The 20,871-nt window shown below is 43.0% G+C and overlaps 1 protein-coding gene across 1 annotated transcript in view; it reads right to left on the bottom strand.

Moving 5' to 3' along the window:
• MDN1 (midasin AAA ATPase 1) overlaps positions 1-20,871 on the bottom strand; it is a 161,247-nt gene that overhangs the window by 31,284 nt on the left and 109,092 nt on the right. The window contains 17 exon segments of the mRNA XM_021693677.2: positions 816-942; positions 1,468-1,614; positions 3,886-4,045; positions 4,766-4,958; positions 5,550-5,623; positions 6,245-6,354; positions 7,430-7,576; positions 8,102-8,223; positions 8,542-8,636; positions 9,650-9,745; positions 10,531-10,766; positions 11,509-11,782; positions 11,999-12,160; positions 14,185-14,890; positions 15,543-15,652; positions 16,452-16,839; positions 17,228-17,442. Of these exon segments, the coding sequence (XP_021549352.2) occupies positions 816-942; positions 1,468-1,614; positions 3,886-4,045; positions 4,766-4,958; positions 5,550-5,623; positions 6,245-6,354; positions 7,430-7,576; positions 8,102-8,223; positions 8,542-8,636; positions 9,650-9,745; positions 10,531-10,766; positions 11,509-11,782; positions 11,999-12,160; positions 14,185-14,890; positions 15,543-15,652; positions 16,452-16,839; positions 17,228-17,442 (3,362 nt within the window).

Here is a 20,871-nt window from a genome sequence, read left to right as displayed (position 1 = left end):
ATGGAGTCCCGCATGGGGCTCCCTGCTCAGTGGGGAGTCTGCTTCTCCCTCTACCCTTCCCCCCTGCTCATGATCTCTCACACACACACTCTCTCTCAAATAAATAAAATCTTAAAAAAATAAATAAAAAGAAAGGAAGAAAGAAAGAACAAAAGAAAGAAAGAAAGAAAAAAATCAAAGGACCAAAAAAATAATGGGAGAGGTGAATACAAGGAGGAGAGGAAAAGATACTTTAAAAAAGAAAAAAGCACGCCTGGGTGGCTCAGTCGTTTAAGCATCTACCTTCGGCTCAGGTCATGATCTCAGGGTCCTGGGATTGAGTCCCCCATCGGACTCTCTGCTCAGCAAGGAGTGTGCTTCACCCTCTCACTCTCCCTCTCTGCTCTCCTCCCTGCCCCAAATAAATAAAATCTTAAAAAAGAAAAAAAAGGTGGGGGGTGCTGGCTGGCTCAGTTGGTAGAGCACGCAACTCTTGATCTCAGGGTTGCGAGTTCAAGCCCCATGTTGGGTGTGGAGGTTACGTGAAGGAAGGGAGGAAGGGAGGGAGGAAAGAAAGAAGGAAGGAAGGAAAAAAGGAAAGAGGGAAAGAAGCAAAGAAGGAAATATAGAAAAAAGAAAGCAAGAAAGAGAGGAAAAGGAAAAGCAAAAAAATTCTCTCTTACTGAATGCTCACCACATGCCAGATCTCAAGCCAGGCACTTTTCCAAATGTTATCTGTTCAGCAACACTAGGAGAGAGGGATTCTATCCCCATTTTGGCAAATAAGGACATGGAGACTTAAACTACTTGTTGTATTTATGATTTAAAAAACAAACCTAGAATCAGCCTCCTGAATGTTGCTGACTATAGACAATGCACTCCGGATATCTAATGGGTGAAGATGAAGCATCTCTTGAGGGTTTTTTGAACGGGCCCAGGCAAGACCTTTGCGATATGACAAACCTAGGAAATAAACAGCATGTGTTTAAGAAACTCAGAAGAGAATGAATGTGCCATGCCCTACCCCCCATCCCACGCCACTGCTACTCAAAATAAAGTCCTTGGAACAGCACCAGGAGCTTGTTAGAAAGCAGGCTGTGAGGCCCTGCCCTGCACCTACTGAAACAGAACTACTGCACTCAATGGGATTGCCCGAGTCATTTGTACACGCACTAGAGTTTGAGAAATGTTGCTTACTAAGATATGTTGAAAGGGTGGGTGCTATACAACATAAGGTGATGAAAATAAAGCACGGTTTCTGAGAAACCTCATTACAAAACTATGAAAATATTTGGGAATCACAAATGGTTCATGAGAGGAATTTCATACGTGACCAAACTCTCAGAATGGCATTTCAAAACCTGGCCTACGACATTCTGTTCCCCACCATCTCAACTGTCTCTAGAAATTTCCCCCGAATCACCCACGGTGTTTTCCTCCCTAATAGCTGGTCATCATTCTGTATCAGGTTTCAAGTGAGAACTTTACCAGCTTTTGCAAGGTGCTGAAAGAGGTCTGCTAATGCTCGCTGCTTCCGCAGGAGGATGTGCTTGGCTGCTGACCGCTGCTTCTCCTTCTCGGCTGAGGGCTCCAGCTTTAAGCTCTGCAGCTCGCTCACACAGGAAATTACTTCACCTGAGGAGAAAACGAGGCACTACTGAAATCTAAAGGGCTTATTCATGTGTTAGAACTGACTCAAGGGGCACCTGGGTGGCTCAGTCATTGAGCGTCTGCCTTCGGCTCAGGTCATGATCCCAGGGTCCTGGGATCGAGCCCCGCATCAGGCTCCCCGCTCAGCAGGAGGCCTGTTTCTCCCTTTCCCACTCCCCCTGCTTGTGTTCCCTCTCTCGCTGTGTCTCTGTCAAATAAATAAATTAAATCTTTAGAAAACAAAACAAAAACAAAAAAAACCTGATACTCAAGACCCAGAACTTTGTGGGAAACAAGAACTAGGTGACAGTCATCTCTAAGGCTCTGATAACTAGTATAGTCCCTAGCGTTCTGTAAATTCTAAATTAAAGGAATCAAGATGCATGGAAATAGAAAATAAAAACTCACGGATTTCATCTCTCTCAACAACAAACAACCCAAATAAAAGTAGTTATTCTTTTTTTTTAATTTAGGGGTTTATAATCGATCATGCAAAAAGCACTTGTTGAGCACTATGTGTAAGAATTTAAATCATCTGAGATAAATTTCCCATAAATATGATATATACTGAGGTCCTATCCTGTACCTAGTTGGTAGATGTTCCCATACTCTGTACAACTCCAGAAGAGCAGATTTCTAGCTGCTTGGAGAGGCGCAAAAAGATCTAGTCACTTTCTAAAGTCTATTCAGCTAAAGAGTGGACTAGAAGACAGGACATGACCCCTGGCCAAAACAACTCTGAAACCTAAGTTCTTTCTCCAGCACCACACTGCTTTGCTCAGGACTCACGGGTACCTGTAACATGAGGCTGCTGCCTGCCTGCCATTGGCAGTGTTATGGGCTGTGTCCCCCAAAATTCATGTTACAGTAGTCCTAACCCCCAGTGCCTCAGAATGTGACTTTTGGAGACAAGGCCTTTAGAGAGGTAATTAAAGTAAGATGATGCCATGTGGGTGGGCCCTAATCCAACCTGACTGATGTCCTTAATGAAGAATAGGACACGAGAGACCATGTAAAGACACAGAAGGAAAACAGACATCTACCAGCCAAGGAGAGAGGCCTCAGAAGAAACCAAACCTGTGGATACTTGGATTTTGTATGTTTAACCTCAGAACTGTGTGAAAATTAATTTCTCTTGTTTAAGCCACCCAATATGTGATACTTGTTAAGGGAGCCCTAGCAAACTAACACAGGCAGTCTAGCCTTCCAGAAGAGAGCAAGTGTACCGCATACCATTATACGGACACTGCAGGAGGTTAGAGAATTCTTTGCATCAGAGTGGGTACCTTTTCCGGAAGATGCACGTGGAACCTTCTGTTTACCCTGATCATCAGGCTCAGGCGGGCAAGGTCATCTTGAGAATGGATATTATTAGGCTATTATTCTAACAAGTTCTAAAAATAAAGAGCTCCCTGATGGGTGCCTGGGTGGCTCAGCTGGTTAAGCAACTGCCTTCGGCTCAGGTCATGATCCTGGAGTCCCGGGATCAAGTCCTGCATCGGGCTCCCTGCTCGGCAGGGAGTCTGCTTCTCCCTCTGACCCTCCCCCCTCTCATGTGCTCTCTCTCTCCTCTCATCCTCTCTCTCAAATAAATAAATAAAATCTTTAAAAATAAAAAAATAAAAATAAAGAGCTCCCTGAGATCAGACTGTAGCCTCACTGAAGAAGGACCAGTCTCACTCTGATACCACACTCACTGGGGGTGAAGAGGGGTGGGGACAGTAGTAAAGGCTGCCAAGACCTTGATCTATGAAGTTCTGGAATTCCTTCCCCAGCCATTGCTATTATACTACAGAGCAAATCTTGGCTCTCAGCTTCCCTGTGCTAGGACAGCCAGGGAGATGAAACTGCTAGGTCTCTCCACAGTGAAGACAGCAAGAAGAAAACTGTGGATGAAACTTCTCCTTTAACGCAAGGGAGACATGTTGAGAGGTAGGGATAGTTTACGGATTCTGGGAAATCCATCTCTCCAACCAACAAGAGCTGACATAGACAAGGTTATTGTAGAAAATGGCATAACAAAGCATTAGTTTACATGAGAGGAAGACAAGATGAAAATTAAGACAGCTTGTGTGGTCTCAGCTGGCTCATGCCATCTGGGCTGTTAGTTTTTAGCCCATTTGTTTATTCACTTAACTGCTCAACACTATTCAAGAGATCAAAAAAGGGCGGACGTAACCAATTCCCACCCTCTTGGGGCACTGGGGAAAACTGAGAGAGCAAACCCAACCCTCTGCCCCGGCTGCTGGCACCCACCTGTGAAGTGATCGAGGCCCTCCACTAGGTGAGGCAGGCGGCTTTGCTTCATGAGTGTCAGGCACATCTTCCTCATTCGTCTCATGAGCTTCGGCAAGCGACGCAGCAGCTCTCCTTCCGAGGGGAAAGGAGCACCCTGACACTGTTCTGGAATCACAGCCTGTGAGACAGAGCACAAATAAGATATGGGTGCCAAGTTTATTTTCTTTTGATTATATTCATCAGCTCACTGTTTTCTGTCACACTGATCAAAAACTTAGATTTGCTATTGATGACAACATAGGAGATTCAGGGATTCTTCCCTGTGGCTAGCATGGGTAGCTCCCTGATGATCCCAGAGCTCCTTACATCTAAGGATATGATGTGGGAACACACATCCTGTAACAGACCTGCTCACCCAAGGTCTCCATGACTGTTATATTTTCTGGAATTTTGCAAGCCAACTCTTAACTGTTGGTGCTTGAAATTGACCATGATGAGAGAAATAATAGCACAGTCATCAGCAACCACCACAATCAACACATCACTGCACACATTTGCTCCCTGTGCAGCAGCTTCATCATGGGGTAGCCCAAAGGCAGCTTCAGTGGCGTATTCCTCAACTGATGCTTCGAGTCTTCTGTCACAGGTAGATGGCAATCTTCACAGGTAAGCACAATGCTTACTTCCCAGAGGTGACATTTATCTTTCAGCAACAGGACCGATGCTTTTTGCCTTATTATGCAGCAGTATCAGGCAGACATACAAATACTGTATTTGTCCAAAGAGTAAGATTCCAAAGGCATTCCCTTGCCTAGTTCTAGGGACACTCCTTACAGAGAAAGCACAGATCTCCCCTGACTGGCCCAGGAATAAGCAAACATTATCTCCCAAGGTGTACCTGTGCAGCTGCCGGCCGGGCCAACAGGGTCTCCCTCAGTGCCTTGTTCAGACTCTGAATGGGGGATGCCTCACTAGTGGCTGCTGGCTGTGACAAAAAATCAGGCTGTTCCTCCTTGTCACTCTCCACCAAGGATGACCGGCAAGGTTCACTCAGGACAGCTTCAAATTTCTTCATGAATTTAAAGAGGGTCCTGGCCCCACAGAATGACAGATGAGGGAATGTAAAAATGGCATAATGCATACACACATAACTTAATAACCTGTACCTTCTGTATACTTGGACTCCTTAGATACTCATAACCATCCTGTTTGTTTTTAAGGAAAAGTAAGGCAGGTATTGTCATCACCCTTTTCTAGAAGAAAAAAACTGAAGCCAGGAATGGTGGGATCACTTCGCTCAAGGTAAAACAGCTAGTAGGTGACAGAAGACTCAACCCTTCTATAGTGCTTAGCCTGCCTTGTCTCAAAGCACGCCAATTCCTTTTGTATGTAGACTTTGCTTTGGGTGGTAAGGGTGCTGCTGAAAAGCCACACCAAAACAATCTAATGCTTCATAGTAAGTTCAAGGCAACTCTAAGGCCACATTAACAATGTAGTCTTGCTACCTACCGTACAAAAGTTCTGAGCTTTGGTCACCCCCAATTTTTTAAGTAGGGCTTGAACTCATGACCTTGAACCAATGCAGGGCTTGAACTCATGACCCTGAGATCAAGAGTTGGACACTTAACCAACTGAGCACGAAGTTATCCCTGTCACCCCCAATTTTTTAAAAAACGAATTACCTGTGTGTCTTTTCCACAGATTGTTTAATGGACCAGAAGCTGACATCATTCCACTTGGATATTTTAACAAATTCCTGTAAGATACATGAAGATCAAGGAATGGCTTTATAAAGCTGGTGTCATTCTGTTTCCTTCTAAATCATCTGTTTGCTAAAGACCAGAGCCCACTCCATCCCAAATACCGGACTATGTACCAGTAAATAAGTAAAACGAGTTTTTTTAAAGGAACCACGTATTTGTCACAAAGCAATGAAAAAAGAGTGCTGCCACAATCAACAGGTCACCTGATATGTATTCCATTTGCTGGTTCCACAACCACTGAGAGTTATCAAAAGACAGGGCCCTCCTTTCCCCCAAGGCATCTTGATGACACTCAACACTAAATGGCAACCCCCTCAGGTGGAAAATCAGCCTGGGCAAGAGCCGGGGAGGGAGCACTAACAGACTTATGTGGCAATCCCCTTGAGGAGCCTTTGACAGGGGCCACTCCACTAACCCCTCACACACTTGGACAGGTCGGTAATGGAGGCAATTCCACAAAATGTAAATCTTGCCAACCTACTTGGCAGTTGCAATGCTCTCCTCCATTCCCCAAGAGCCCCCTGCCTCATAGTTAAATGGACAAAAGAATAGAACTAAAAAGAATTTGCTGATTTTGTTCTCCCAAGAGTGGTCATGACAGTTGCTCATCTTACTTTAAGTTCTTTTTCAAGGGGGGAACGAAGTTCCACAATTTTGGTTTGGACCCGGTCCAAGAATTGCTTGTAATAATGGTACAGATTCCACAGAACACTGCAAAGTGAATCTGGAAGAAATGAAAAGAAAACAAAAACACCACACTTGCCGCACCTGTGGGCTCCACATTTTAGTGATGCTCCTTCCTCATTATTTTAAGACCCTGAGATTACAGCACAACATTTCACAGGCAGATTATGTAACAGCTCATCAGGGAGCCTATGTCTAGCAGTTCCCAGAGATGCTGGCAGGCTGTCAACACTACCCCATTTTTTCATTTCAGCTTGGACTGAATTTTGTTGCACTTTTGTCCTTAAAGACGGTGTACTCAGATGTTCCACTAAACACAATTTCAAACACTTTCTCGGAATCTTATTGTAAAGTAAGCAAAAACTGAGCCTGTTGTAAAAGATGGCCTATTAAGAAGCTCACCCTGACTGCTCCTTCACATACAACCTATAGTCCTAGTTTCATTTCATTCAAATAGGTGTGGTCAGGGACAGTAATTGACAGCGTTTTATGTGCAGTTATTTGATACGGAGTAGAGCTCTCACTAGAGCAAAGGATCTAATTATGGCCTGAACCAAACAAAAGCTTAGCAGGACATCTAACACTGTCTAGACAGAAAGATATACAGCCTCAACACACTGATTTCCAAGATCTGCATTTGGCAATTTACCTCAGGCAGAATCCACTAGTCAGGGCTTCATTTTTAACCAGTTTGTACTTTAATGTTGTTCTCTGTATCTAATGTGTATCACTTCAAAGTAAAAGATGATTAAAAGTGTCTCATTTAAAATCTGGTATGCAGGGGTGCCTGGGTGGCTCAGTTAATTAAGCGGTCTGACTCTCGGTTTCAGCTCAGGTCATGATCTCATTGGTTGTGGGATCGAGCCCCACATGACACCCCGTACTCAGTGTGGAGTCAATTCTCTGTCTCTGCCCCCCACCCCGCCCCACACACTCTCACTCTCTCTCAAATAAATAAAATCTTTCTAAATAAATAAATAAATAAGAAAGAAAGACCTGGTATGCAACAAGATACCTATCTTATGGAGAATTCAAAGCCTAACCCATTTAAACAATGCAGTGTAAAAGTATTAAAAAAAAAAAATACACACACACACACACCCCTCCCTCCTTACCCTTTCCTTCAACTTGAGGCATCAACAAGACATGACAATGGAAAACCAGTAACATCTGAAGTCGTACGTGGAATTCTCCCAGTGATGATCCTTCGATAAATGCTTGTAACGTGCTGACCAGCAACATAAGGGTCATCTGTTTGTCATCTTTAGAGATTCAAAGAAGAAAACATATGTACCTGCAACCATCACTCCATATTTATAACATGCATGTAATCTATTATGGGATACATTGAGGGATGGAAGGCAAGTAGAGACCATGAAGTGAAACTTTGAAGCAAGGATCACAGGTAAATTCCAAGCTGATATAAAAACAGCTGCACTCAGGATATGTGTTAAATGCACTCACAGCAAATTATAAAACTGAATTATAAGGTTTTGTTTTAAGCATGAAAACACTTTTAACTCAAGCATGTCAACTAGTACCTAAGAAGAGAAATCTTCATGTTGACTAGTCTCTTGGATACACAGAATAAGGAAACCTATGACCAGCTTTCTAGAATCTGGAAAAGTCACTTAAAACTCTGAGGAATACCATCAAGTCTAACGACACACCCCCATGTAAAAGCAGCAGTGCCAGGAGACATGGGAAGAGGTAAACCCCACACTCTGCAGCACTCTACAATTAGCCTGCAACTTCTAACTACGCAGGGAATTTATGGACAGTGTTACCTTCCTGCTCCTCTGTTTGTTCCTGCATGTGCTTCTCAAGCATCTGGTAGATGGAGAACCAGTGCTTGGTGGATTTCTCAGTATGGCGCTTCATGGTATTATCCAAACTCATAGACCAGCAGCTGAAATGTGAGAGAAGAGGCCAAGCAGGCATTTAAAGAAACCCATTTGAAAGATCTGAAACCACTGAAGCAGAAGCTAAACGTTCACTATGCTCTCCTCCCAAGTGGAAATGGAGAAGACATCTGGTTTGCTGCCTTGGGAAGGTATGCTGTTGTCTGCTCTCTACAGAGGTCATTTTAATGCCCTGCTTTTAATTGTGATTAATAACTGAAAAGCACATTCTCAGTCTTACCACATAAACTCTGCAGAAACAAACTATCAAATGATCCTATAGCATAAATTTGGGAGGGGAAGGGAAGTGACAGATTAACACTTACTTCAGTTCCAGTTTACGCCAACGAATGATCATCTGACTGACTAAATCGAGATGTTTCCGCAGAGATAGAGCTCGACTCGCATTCTCCTCCCAATCCTAAAAAGCAAAGATAAAATTTACTGTGGCTGGTGGTGGGTATTGAGGAGGGCACATTCTGCATGGAGCACTGGGTGTTATGCACAAACAACGAATCATGGAACACTACATCTAAAACTAATGATGTAATGTAGGGGATTAACATAATAAAAAAAAAATTACTGGCCATTATTCAATCCCTTAATCACCTCCTGCCCTCAGGAATATCTTGGACTTTTTGTCCTTGAGTGAAGACCAATGGGCCCCTAAATAACTTTTATGCCAATTTACCAATAGCAACGAGTTTACATCCAGTGTATCAAGCTTCTACTTGCTTCTGGTCACCTGACAGAACTTCAGCAAAGCCAAATTTAGGCAAAAAGCAAAGAATTTAGGGAGATGAGTCTGAATTGCTATTGTTAGACATGTGACCCCCTCCAAAGTGCAGAACCCTAATGTGGTAATTAGAGAAACACCAGATACTTCAGAGGCTGTGAGAGGACAGAGGGGGATGACATGTGCAGGCATGGGGCTAGTCTGAAAGCCCACCAGGAAGCCCAGGCCGAAGGAGCCCTCAGTACCAGCAGATGCTGCATCCCACCCTTGAGAACAGGGAAGGCAGATCCCTCACATGCCCCATAAGGCAATGGCTTCACCTGTAATGATCTGACCCCATGCCAGAAAAACCAAGGAAGCTTATCCCTCTCTCCAATCCAAACTATAGCTTTCTGTCCCTCTAACAATAACTCTGCCATAAGATAATCTTTTTTCAATTGACTACAAACTAAAATGAGGAAGAGAGGGGCACCTGGGTGGCTCAGTCATTAAGTGTCTGCCTTCAGCTCAGGTCATGATCCCAGGGTCCTGGGATCAAGCCCCGCATCGGGCTCCCTGCTTGGCGGAGAGCCTGCTTCTCCCTCTCCCACCCCCTCTGCTTGTGTTCCCTCTCTCACTGTGACTCTCTCTGTCAAATAAATAAAATCTTAAAATAAAATAAAATAAAATAAAATGAGGAAGAGCGAGAATTATCTTACCTGTGCCTTAGCCAGAAGGATCTCTAAGCCATTCAGGAACTTTGAGATGGGACTGGAAAGTGGGAAACTACGAATTCTATCCATTACAACCAGCAGCTGCAGAAAATAAATAAAAATAAAAAAACAAAACAAAATCAAATAAATTAAAAAATAAATAAATTTAATTCAAAGATTAAATTAAGAAAAGAAAGAGAAAAAGAAAAAAAGGAAAAAGATCTAGGTATCTCTGTGGGAATATCAATCATCCAAAGTCACAGGGTACTGAAGAGTGACCTGATGAAAGTTTTATGCAAAGTCCCTGCTACACAAGCACCTGTGAAAGCCATGGAGGAAACTTCCAGGACTGTGGATCTAAGATAAACATTTTATCTGCATTACTCTAGAAAAGACACAGAGTTTGGGAAGATTATTATTATTTTTTTTTTTTTAGTAATCTCTACAGCCAATGTGGGGTTCGAACTCACAACCTAGAGATGAAGAGTCACATGCTCTTCTGACTGAGCCAGCCATCTTAACCACTCTCCGTTATAAGAATTATTACAAAATTGGCTGAAGACTACAAGTGAGGTCTGAGTTAAAATTGCCAATCTTGAAAAAGCGAGGCCTTTGCTAATATACATAGGTATCTGAATAAACCAAGCAATACAACAGCATTTTAACATGTGGACAGCAAACTCTGACCAACAAATAAAATTAGTAGAATCCCAGACATCATTTATACAACAGCAGTACAAACTGGTATGTCCATCCTGCAGTGAGTAGTGTCCCACTGAAGTGGGGTTCTGCGAACCTTTGTTTATATATTGAAATGTGCACATGAATGCCTCCTGGAGATGGCAGAGACCGTATCCTCAGGGCTCGCTCCTCACCAGCTGCCCTACCTGTTCAAGGGCCGGGTGTTCTGGCCAATCCTGCAGCAGCTGAATAACAGCCTCCGAGAAACCTTGAAGCACAGGTTGACAATGCCTTGCTTCTGGGACATTGGGGTGCTGGTAGAAGTCATAGGGCCCATCAGGCTTCACCATCAGATCTGAGATTGCCTCACTAAAGAGAGTGTTACGGGAGAGGGTGCAGGCCAAAAGTTGGCTGCCCAAGAGTTGGTCATTCAGCTCAGCTCCTAGGAAGTTAACAACATCATAGTAAAGTCAGTGAACTCAGTAGGCTAAGCTATCAAGGTACAAAGATGACAAAAACATGCTCAGAAATAATGAACTACTGGAACTAATGAAGATATTTCAACACCATTCATGCCCAAAGCAACATGGGCCTAGAGGACTAGGACCCTAATGTCAAAGGAATATCATCAAATCTGCCAAGCTTCTCAGAAATACAGAGGAACTCATATATTTGGCTGTTATCGAGAAGCTACAGAGTTTGGTTTGATGGATTCAATTTCCTGGTTTTTGTGGCTGTCTTGGTAGGCAGAAAGGAAATTTAAAGCCTCCTTCCTAATAGCAAGGAATAACTCATGAGATCATACAGGAAACTGAATCAAGTGAAATTCTATAAGATTAATTTCTGAGTTCCCAGGTTGCTCCCAGGAATATGTGATTTGAAAAGCACCGAAGCTATTAGAGGCAAATTAGAAATAATACTGAGGAACAAAACCATCTAAACTAAGTCCATATCCTTATTTTTTTAATCCCTTCACCCCAAAGTATTCAAATGATAAAAATCCACTACTGCAGAATTTTAAACCAAGTTTTTTGAAGTAGCTTGAGTCTCTTAAGCTAAGGAAACTCCCTCAATAAGGAATTTAGCAAAAAACAGGGAAGTAATGATTTTAATTGTTCCAGAACTAGCAATCACATTTATTCATTTTCATTTTCCAAGAGTATAACAAAAGTAAACTGTCATACCCATCAGAGGGTAGAAGTGTGTCACAAGAGATGCCCCAGTTTGATAGCAGGACAGAAACAGGCCAAGGTAATGCTTTGTCTCGTGTGGCGGCAGAGTCTGTTGGTACCAGAGGGACCGAGCAAAGCTGAGGCACAGCTGCTGGTGAATCAGCATCACAGCTTGCATGGAGCTCTGGGACAGGAGAGCAGGGTCTGTGGCTGCTCCCTCTTCTTGCCCATCTGAAGTTCCCTTCTTCTCTTCCAGTGTTGGTTCTACCAGAATATCTGCAAAATCCTGTCAATAACATTAGAGCAATTGAACTTCTAAAAATCAAAATCCAGGTCTAAGCCAAAAGAAAGGGGCAAAGATGAAGCATGAACAATCAAGAAAATGAAGTAGTGACTTACATAAAGATGTAGTAAAAAGGATGATTACAAAACCAGTCAAAGGTAACACAGGTGGTATCAAGGGAAACTATTCCCAAACAAACCCTGTTACCAACCACCCAACCTTTTCATGATGTGGGAACTGCTTTCTGAACTCCCGTTCTTCCTCCTCCTCCTCACTCAGGGCTGTCCTGGAGTTCCTGCTCCTGTATCTGTAAAGGCTGTTTTCCTGCTCGGCCTTCTCTTGGGCTATGCGTTCCTGTTCATCCCACTCATTGATAATTTCCTGAAAAGTTACACATTTGGAAGGAAACTTGTTTGTCTTTGCTGAGGTGCTTAAATGAACAAAGCAAAACTTGTTATCTCTTAATTTCTCATGATAACAAAAGTACCATGGTTCAAAAACAAGTAAACGCCAATGTCCAAGAAACTAAATCCCAGGTAATAGAGAGCAAATCAACTTTTCAAACTGTGTTTCTGCAGCAACCCATTTTCTGAATTACCCCTTGATGTACTGCTACTTTTTCACAGGTGTAGAAACTTGCTACAGTAGAGTTAATGCCACTGGAACTTCCTGTCAGGAGTTAATTATGTTTTGTACTAAGGACAGGCTCTGGGTAGGCAATGTGGGGGCTGTGATTCAGACTGCACTTGGCTAACAACTCAAGCAGCTGGCCCAGGAGTTCAGGAAAGGGAAACGTGGGTTGGGGGCAGGGTGGTTGCAGGGCACCAATCAGACAAAACTGGGCTATGCCTTATCAGACACTTCTTAAATCCCCAGTAACTCTAAGATTTTTAAGTCCTTAAGTTGGCAAAAACTATAAACAGTACTGATAAGAACTGAGGAAATGAGTATCCACCATTCAGAAAGATAATCTGTATTAAAAACCTAAGTGGTTGGGCGCCTGGGTGGCTCAGTCGGTTAAGCGACTGCCTTCGGCTCAGGTCATGATCCCGGGGTCCTGGGATCGAGTCCTGCATCGGGCTCCCTGCTCTGCGGGGAGCCTGCTTCTCCCTCTCCCACTCCCCCTGCTTGTGTTCCCTCTCTCGCTGTGTCTCTCTCTGTCAAATAAATAAATAAAAAATCTTTAAAAAAAAAAAAAAAACCTAAGTGGTTAATCTTCATCCCAGCAATTCTGCTTTCTAGAATTTGTACCCAAAGACCTAGGTATAAGACTATTTATGGTGATGGTGGTGGTGATGTTCTAAGATAGTAAAAAGACTACAAATATTAAGTGTCCAATGATGGGACGCCTGGGTGGCTCAGTTCGTTAAACATCTGCCTTCAGCTCAGGTCATGATCCCAGAGTCCTGGGATCAAGTCCTGCGTCGGGCTCCTTGCTCAGCGGGGAGCCTGCTTCTCCCTCTCCCACTCCCCCTGCTTGTGCTCTCTCTCTCTCCCTCTCTGACAAATAAATAAAATCTTTAAAGAAAAAAAAAATAAGTGTCCAATGATAAGAAATTAGTTAAATGTCTTAGAGCATAGCCATATAATAGAAAACTAGGCAGCCATTCAATATGATGTAAAGAATACCGTAATTATGGAGGAAAATAATCACTAAATGCTGTTAAGTTTTTTAAAGCGAAGTATAAAACAGAATGGATTTTAACAGTGGTGTGCAGAACTATAGCAACTTAAAGACCAGTCTCAGAGACCACAGAGGGGACAGAACTGTCCTCAGTTAAAGCACACCTTTTATCTATTACATATCGGGAAACTAGTATAAGGCTTTTATTTTAAAAAGAGTTCTGCTAAAAAACAAAAATTTATAAACCACTGGGACAAATGACTTAAATTTATAATGTCATAGACATACATGTACAGATACATGTATACAAATAAACCCAGAATGGGACGCACTAGTATGTTAACAGTTATACAGCTTATTTAAGTGGTAAAATCTAGTAAGTTTCGTTTGTTTATTCTTTTAATTATATAAATTGAGAACAAATTGTTTTCATTGGTAAGAGGAAAACAGATTTTCTTAATAAGTTGATACTATTACCTGGCAAAAACCACCATAAATAAAGTCAAAAGACAAACAACAAACTAGGGGAAAATACCTGCAGTGTGTATCACAGATAAAGAGCTAACTTCACTGATTTTTTTCTAAACTCTTAAAAACTGAGGGACAAAGACCCCCCAAACTGACAGTTGAATAGGAGTCAGAAAGGAAGACACTAGATACCACTGCCCAACCACATGGGTCTTTCTACACAGGGTATTGCTAATGTCCTACAGATGCCCCTCTTGTGCTCCCAGCTCCCTGCAGCAGGAGGCCGGGGCTGGACCCCCAGAAATGGGCTTACCTGGCATACATGTCTGAAGAGCTGCAGGGCCCTCTGGTCCAGCTCTCCCTTACACAGTACATGGGAGCGCAGGTAAAGGAGGGCATTCATCAGCAGCTGCTCTCGAGTGGGGCAAGGTCTCTGGCCCTTGCCTTCCAGCTCCTTTCCTCCTGAGCGCTTGAGGAGCAACTTCCCAAGGCTTCGAAGAACCTCCTCTGATTTCACTGAGCATAAAGCGTCTGCATGAGCATAGTAAGTGGGGAAGGTGGGGCCCACCGATGGAAAAGCCAACAGGGATGTGGCCAGGGTGCCCAGCCTGTCTGCACAGACCATACTGCCTTGGAATGAAGCGTAGACCTCAGATGCCACCAGCCTCATGCCATGCTGCAACTGCAGGATGGATGCTTGCAGTGGGGCCACAGAGTCTGGATACAGGGCATACTCCTCCGCCAGCCGCTTCCTGAACTGGTGGTGGGATTGCTGCCAGGAAGCTTCCTCCTTCAGAAGGGTCTGGGCCACCTGGGCAGACTGAGGCCCATCCATGTGGAGGGCCTGCAGGAGCCGTGTGAGCAGATCCTGAACAGCAGGGGCCTTGGCAATGCTGGTGACATAGTGGTGGATCTCCTGCACCAGTGACTCGTAGGCAGGCACCTGGGGTCTAAAGGCCTGCTTCTTTGACAGGCTGCAGATTAAGTTCTCCAGATGATCAATTCTTTGGTGAAGTAGTCTAAAGGCAAATTGACACAATATGCAAATTCTGTCAGGTGAAAAACAGCAAATCTAGACTGAGTCTTTAGCTCAGGAAAACATAATGAAGGCAGATCAGCTGCTGAGGAATAATATGAAGAAAATATTGACAATTATAATGTCAATGAATAATACAGAGAGATCATTTATCACATACCACACATGGTGTTAAGCAATGTAGATGCATATTTCATCAAAGTCTAATCACAAGTCACTTAAGTAGTTGCTATGATCCTCCTCTTACAGACACGGACTCTGAGGCTCAAAGGCATTAAGTGATCTCCTTAAAGTCTAAAGCCAAAGGACAGGAACCGGACTGGAATGCAGACCTACTACACTACACAATATTTACCAAGACAACAAACCCACACAGTGCACATCATCAGATCCAACTTCTATCATGTTGAAAATAAGTTCTGGTTTCAACCCACCTGGCCCTATGTGAATCCTGCCCCTCCTTTCAGAGTATTAATTTTTCCTGACCATAACCATGGCTTTAGGATCTAATTGCTAATGTAGAGACATGTATTATCACCTCTAACATTGCAATTACACTGCAAAGGTCAACCTCAAAAAATGTCTTTAAAAAACAAAAACAAAAAAACAGCAAAACACAATTACTCTGCTGTTACCTGATGTGAGGATGAGAGTAACGGATAATGACTTCATTTTCCAGGTCTGTTCCAGTCAGTAGCTGGGACGAGAGGTTTCGGGTCTTCCACTCACACTGCAGCTGGTGTAACTAAGAGAAAGGGAAGAAGCTGGTCTGCTGTGCCCAGCTATGACCATGTCCAGGAGGACAATGCCCTGGGGAAGGATAGAGCAACTGGATGGAAGGAACTTGGGCTCTTGAATGATCCAAGAGCAGGGGTTTTGGCTCTATTAACCTGGATCACTCACCTTAGAGCTATTAGGTAAAAGAAACTATCTTATTCACACCACTGAACTTCTAGGACTCTGCTATAGCAGCTTAGTCTTTACCAACTCATATACTAGTTCCATATTTTGAAGAAGGAAAATTATATCACTATCTTTATGTATTCAGTTCCTCAGTTTGGTTAGAAGTTCAACTATTGAGGAATGCCACTTAATCTAAATTTACTTGATTCTTGAATTTTAGATAACAAACACCCAAACTTTAAAACCTGAGGAATACCATACCATATCTAAAAGAAATTATCCAAGTCCAAATATTCAAAATTTAGTTCAGGTAAAGAGTGTATGGATAGGAGAGATACCACTAGTTCTCTGGCAATGCCTCAGGTGTTTGACTGTTGTGACCTCCGTCTACTGCAGCCTATTGGCAAATACATCAGAAGCTTAGGAAGGGCCCCTCCAAGTACCTAAGCTTACTTAGAGGAACTCTCAAAGAGGAAAATGCAGTCTTTAGAACACACTCCTGGGATGTCACAGAGCAGCCTATGCAAAATCATCCCTCTGATGCTCTAAGCATCCAAAAAGCAATAAAAGGAGTAATATACTTAAGCAAACCCACCCAGTCAGGGATGGAGCTCATGCTCCAAACTCTCACTCCTCCATACCTCTTCCTTAGCATACTTGAGTTTGTATTCTCTCTTCACTGCAGGGTCAAAGCGTGCCTGCGGAAGCCATGTCTGAATCTGGAGCAAGCCAAGGCTCACCCAGAGGCTCCCACGGCGGGCTGGCTCAGGAAGGTCCCGTTTACCATCCCCTTCCCCAAACAAGTGGCGCAGGGAGGTGAGCAAGAGGCATAGCAGCTCTTTGGGCAGAGCCTCCTGCCCAGCCATGTCCCCAAGAGTCTGGCCCACATGCTGGAAGGCCTGGCTGTCCCCGAGCAATAGCTGCTCGCAGTTCTGCATATACTCCTGCCGTCGGGGCTCAGGGAGCAGCTCTGCCAAACCTGCCAGGTGCCGGCACAGCACAAGCCCCTGGAGCTGCGAATCCGTGCGTCTGTAGAGATAAGGAAGCATTTAAGAGTTTGTACTACATCAAACAGCATTCCTTTCTCACACTATCGTTCTCTCAGAAAATGACACGGCAGACTCCACTGCCAATAGCTAAAGGTGAATTTCTCTTCTCAAGTAATCTTACATGCTTTTCCAAGCACCACTCTCTTTATCACAATAAGCTTAAAATTGACAGAGGCACTGGCCAGCTCATAATAGCCTGTCATGGGCTAAAAACTTGCTGATCCAGCCAGAAAATATACTTGCCTTCACCCACCAAAACTAGCTTCTACAGAAACAAGTTCTGACTGAGTTTTCTGCTACATGCTCTGTAGGAAAGACAGACCTTTACAGTCTACGGGTGGCGGGGGGGCAGGGGCATGTAAGAATACCTGAACTCTGCGACTGAAGGCATAGCCATGTTGGTCCAAAGCACCAGGCTGATGTCCCGGAGCTGCAGGGCTCTCTCAACCCACTCTCCCAGGGTGACATGTGAGGAGGACAGGATGGGAAAGCCACTCACATCCCAGGGACTTGCTTTGCAGCTGTTGGTCAAGACTTCAAAGCAGCACTTGGAGAATACAGCTCTACTGAGACTGCCGGGGCCCTGATGGATGAAGAGAGGTCATGTACCTTTTAGAAATTAACTAAAAGGATTTCAACAAGCAGTTGAGCACTGAGCACTTCAGAGGGAAGAGAGAGAGTAAGAGAAGGAGGTCTAGGTTGCTAGGACCAGGTAAACCTCAACCAGAGTGCAGACTGGGGTCAGGTGTTAGCAGGCTTTAAAGAAACAGACTCCATTCTTAAAGAATGAGGAGCAATTGGTGCTTTACTACTGCAAGAAAATCCCTCCCACCTGGGCATCAGGAAGACCATTCTTGTAGTAGAGCTAGGGGCACATTGTAGGAAGGAGAAACTTGGGAAACAGGGAAAAGAGTAAGAAGATAAATGTTAAAGAGTCAGGGACAAAGGGGCACATGGGTAGCGCAGTTGGTTAAGTGTCTGCCGTATGCTCAGGTCATGATACTAGGGTCCTGGGATCGAGCCCCACGTCAGTATCCCTGCTCAGTGAGAGTCTGCTTCTCCCCCTATTTGTGCTCTCTTGCTCATACTCTTTCTCTCTCTCAAATGAATAAAATCTCTTAAAAAAAAAAAGAGTCAGGGACAAAGTTTGTCAAACCTGTGCTCCTTGGACTATTCATCTGAGACACACTAGTAGCTGTCCACAGCAAAGGATTAGGTGGTTAAATACATAAAATGGAAACACCGTATACTCTGCAACTCTTGGGGAACCCATAAGATTTATCACTAAAGGCTCTGAGAAACGTGTTACAATAAAGAAATCAATTTTGAGGGGCGCCTGGCTGGGCTCAGTCAGAAGAGTATGTGACTCTTGATCTCAGAGTCATGAGTTGGAGCCCCATATTGGCTATAGAGATTACAAAAAAAAATTTTTTTAATTAAAAATATCAATTTTGATACAGAAAGAGAATAGAAGAGTCCAAAACAAAGCCATGAACATCTGTGGGAATAAGGTATGACAAAGGTGGCATTTCAAATGAGCGTGGAAAGGATGAATTAATAAAACATGGTGTTGTTATACTGCTTTTGGATATACTGTTTGTATAAAATATTTGTATACCTACCTCACAAGATATCCAGATGTAACTGATGATTTAAATATAAAACAAAACAAACATATACAAGAAAATATGGGCAAATGGTTTTTAACTCTAGGGATAGTGAAGAAAGACTTTTTTTAAAAGCATGACACCAAAGCCAGAAAATAGAAAGGGGCCAGACTATTCGAAAAGAAAACATTATAAAACTTGAGAGACAAGAGAACAGCAGAAATATATTTCCAACCATATGGTGGATAAAATTTTAATATCCATAATAAAGAGATCTTCAATAAGAAAATGATGATGAATTCAAATTTGTTTTTTAGCAAATGAGCAATAAACGACTGAATAATGCAGAGAAGGAAACATTATATATATGTGTAAAGATGTTTAATCCAAAAAAAATAATCAGGAGTACAAATTCAAATGAGATTTTAAAACTGAATAATTGGCAATACTTAAAAATGTTGGTAACACCTAGTGTGTCAAGGATATGAAGAAACAGGTTCTTATAGATACAATAAGTGAAATTGTGCTCTAGTCCTAAGTCTTCCTGTGATCATCCAGGACTTTGTGACCTCCCCCTTTACTAGCTCCTAGCATGTTTAAAAAAGTAAACATACCCTGATGTTTATAGCAGCATTATCAACAATAGACAAATTATGGTAACAGCCCAAATGTCCATCGACTGATAAATGGATAAATTAGATGTCAGGTGCGTGTGTGTGTGTGTGTGTGTGTGTGTACACACACACAGGAATATTACTCAGCCATAAAGAAGAATGAAATCTTGCCATTTGCAATGACATGGATGGAGCTAGAGAGTATTATGCTAAGTGAAATAAGTCAGAGAAAGACAAATGCCATATAATTTCACTCATATGTGGAATTTACGAAACAAATGAACATGGAGGGGGAAAGAGGCAAAAAAGAAACAGACAAGTATACAGAACAAACTGATGGTTACTGGAGGGAAAGTTGAGGGCGGGATGGGTTAAACAGGTGATGGGTATTAAGGACTGCACTTGTGATGAACATCAGGTGTTGTATGTAAGTGATGAATCACTAAATTCTACACCTGAAACTAATATTATTCTGTATGTTAACTAACTGGAATTTTAAAAACTTGGCCGGGGTGGGGGGGGTAGTAAAAAACAAAAACCACCTGCCTAGACATTCTGAGAATTGCCATAAATTTCTTTAACTGTGCAGACATTCTGACCAAGGATTAAATTCCAGTTCTTATAACATATCCACAGAAATGCTAGGACAAATAGACAAAAATTTACACAACAGTAGTTGATGCAAGTATGCTTGTTATAGGAAGGGGAGAAATAAAGGCAAGAAATCTCGACATTTATGAGTAAGTAATTAAATAAATTCCAGCACATTAGAACAATGGAATACCTTAAAAAGAATAAGCTGGAATGACATGTTTCCATGACCTATTATGTGAACAAAGAAAGCGATCTTATTTTTGTTTACATATACATTTAATACAAAATATATGTAAACAAGATACAGGGCAAAGAGTGGTTATTTCTACAGAATTCTATCTATCTATGTAAAGTTGATCCTTGAACACAGGGGTTGGGGTGCCAACCCTCCCACGCAATAAAAAAATCCATGTATTTAATGGTTAACTCCCCAAAAACTTATGTACAGTACAGAAGAACAAGACACCACAGGTCTTCTCATCCCCAAAGTCAGCAGAGTTGGACCCTCGAGTGGTATCTGCTACTTGCTCCTCCCCAAGAATGCAGAATCTCCTTCCATGTAGAGTCCAGAGAAAGGCAAAGAACCAGGAAAGGCAGAGTACCTTTACTCACCTTTCCAGGTCACTGACCCCTGCTGCATGGTTCTAACACAGTTTCTGCTTACAGGAAATGCTGGCAGGCAGTGAGCCACGGATCACTATCCCTGTGGTATTAACTGCCTGCCTTGGACTTTCAGCATCATGGACAACCCCCCCCCCCCGGTCCCCTGTCCCCTCGGCCACCAAGAATCCTGCTTAGCGCTTATCCTGTGCCCTGGTGTTTTTCTAGACTCCTCACCTCGGAGAGTCATCATTCTGTGGTCCTCTGCCAACTCTGCCAATGACAGGCCCTGTCACTTCAGTGAAAACCCCCACCCCACCAGTCCCTTTGTACCTATCTCAGTCAAGACCTCAATGAACCGAGCTTTGCACAGGTAGTGGGATAAGGAGTGCCAGAATCAGGTGAGAGACCTGCTGTTCAGCCTTCCCTGCATCTTTCCTCTACCCTCCCTTTGCTTCTAGGCATTTGGCAACTTCTACCTTACTTTTCAATACAATATAAAATACATATTTACTGAGAAAAATCCATGTGTAAGTGACCCTGTGCAGTTCAAACCTTGTGTTGTTCAAGGGTCAACTGTATACACATATACACACG

Source organism: Neomonachus schauinslandi, chromosome 8, assembly GCF_002201575.2.
Source record: "Neomonachus schauinslandi chromosome 8, ASM220157v2, whole genome shotgun sequence".
Classification (NCBI taxonomy): Eukaryota; Metazoa; Chordata; class Mammalia; order Carnivora; family Phocidae; genus Neomonachus; species Neomonachus schauinslandi.
Note: the sequence above shows the minus strand (reverse complement) of the source record. Positions and strands in the feature narration are given on the sequence as shown.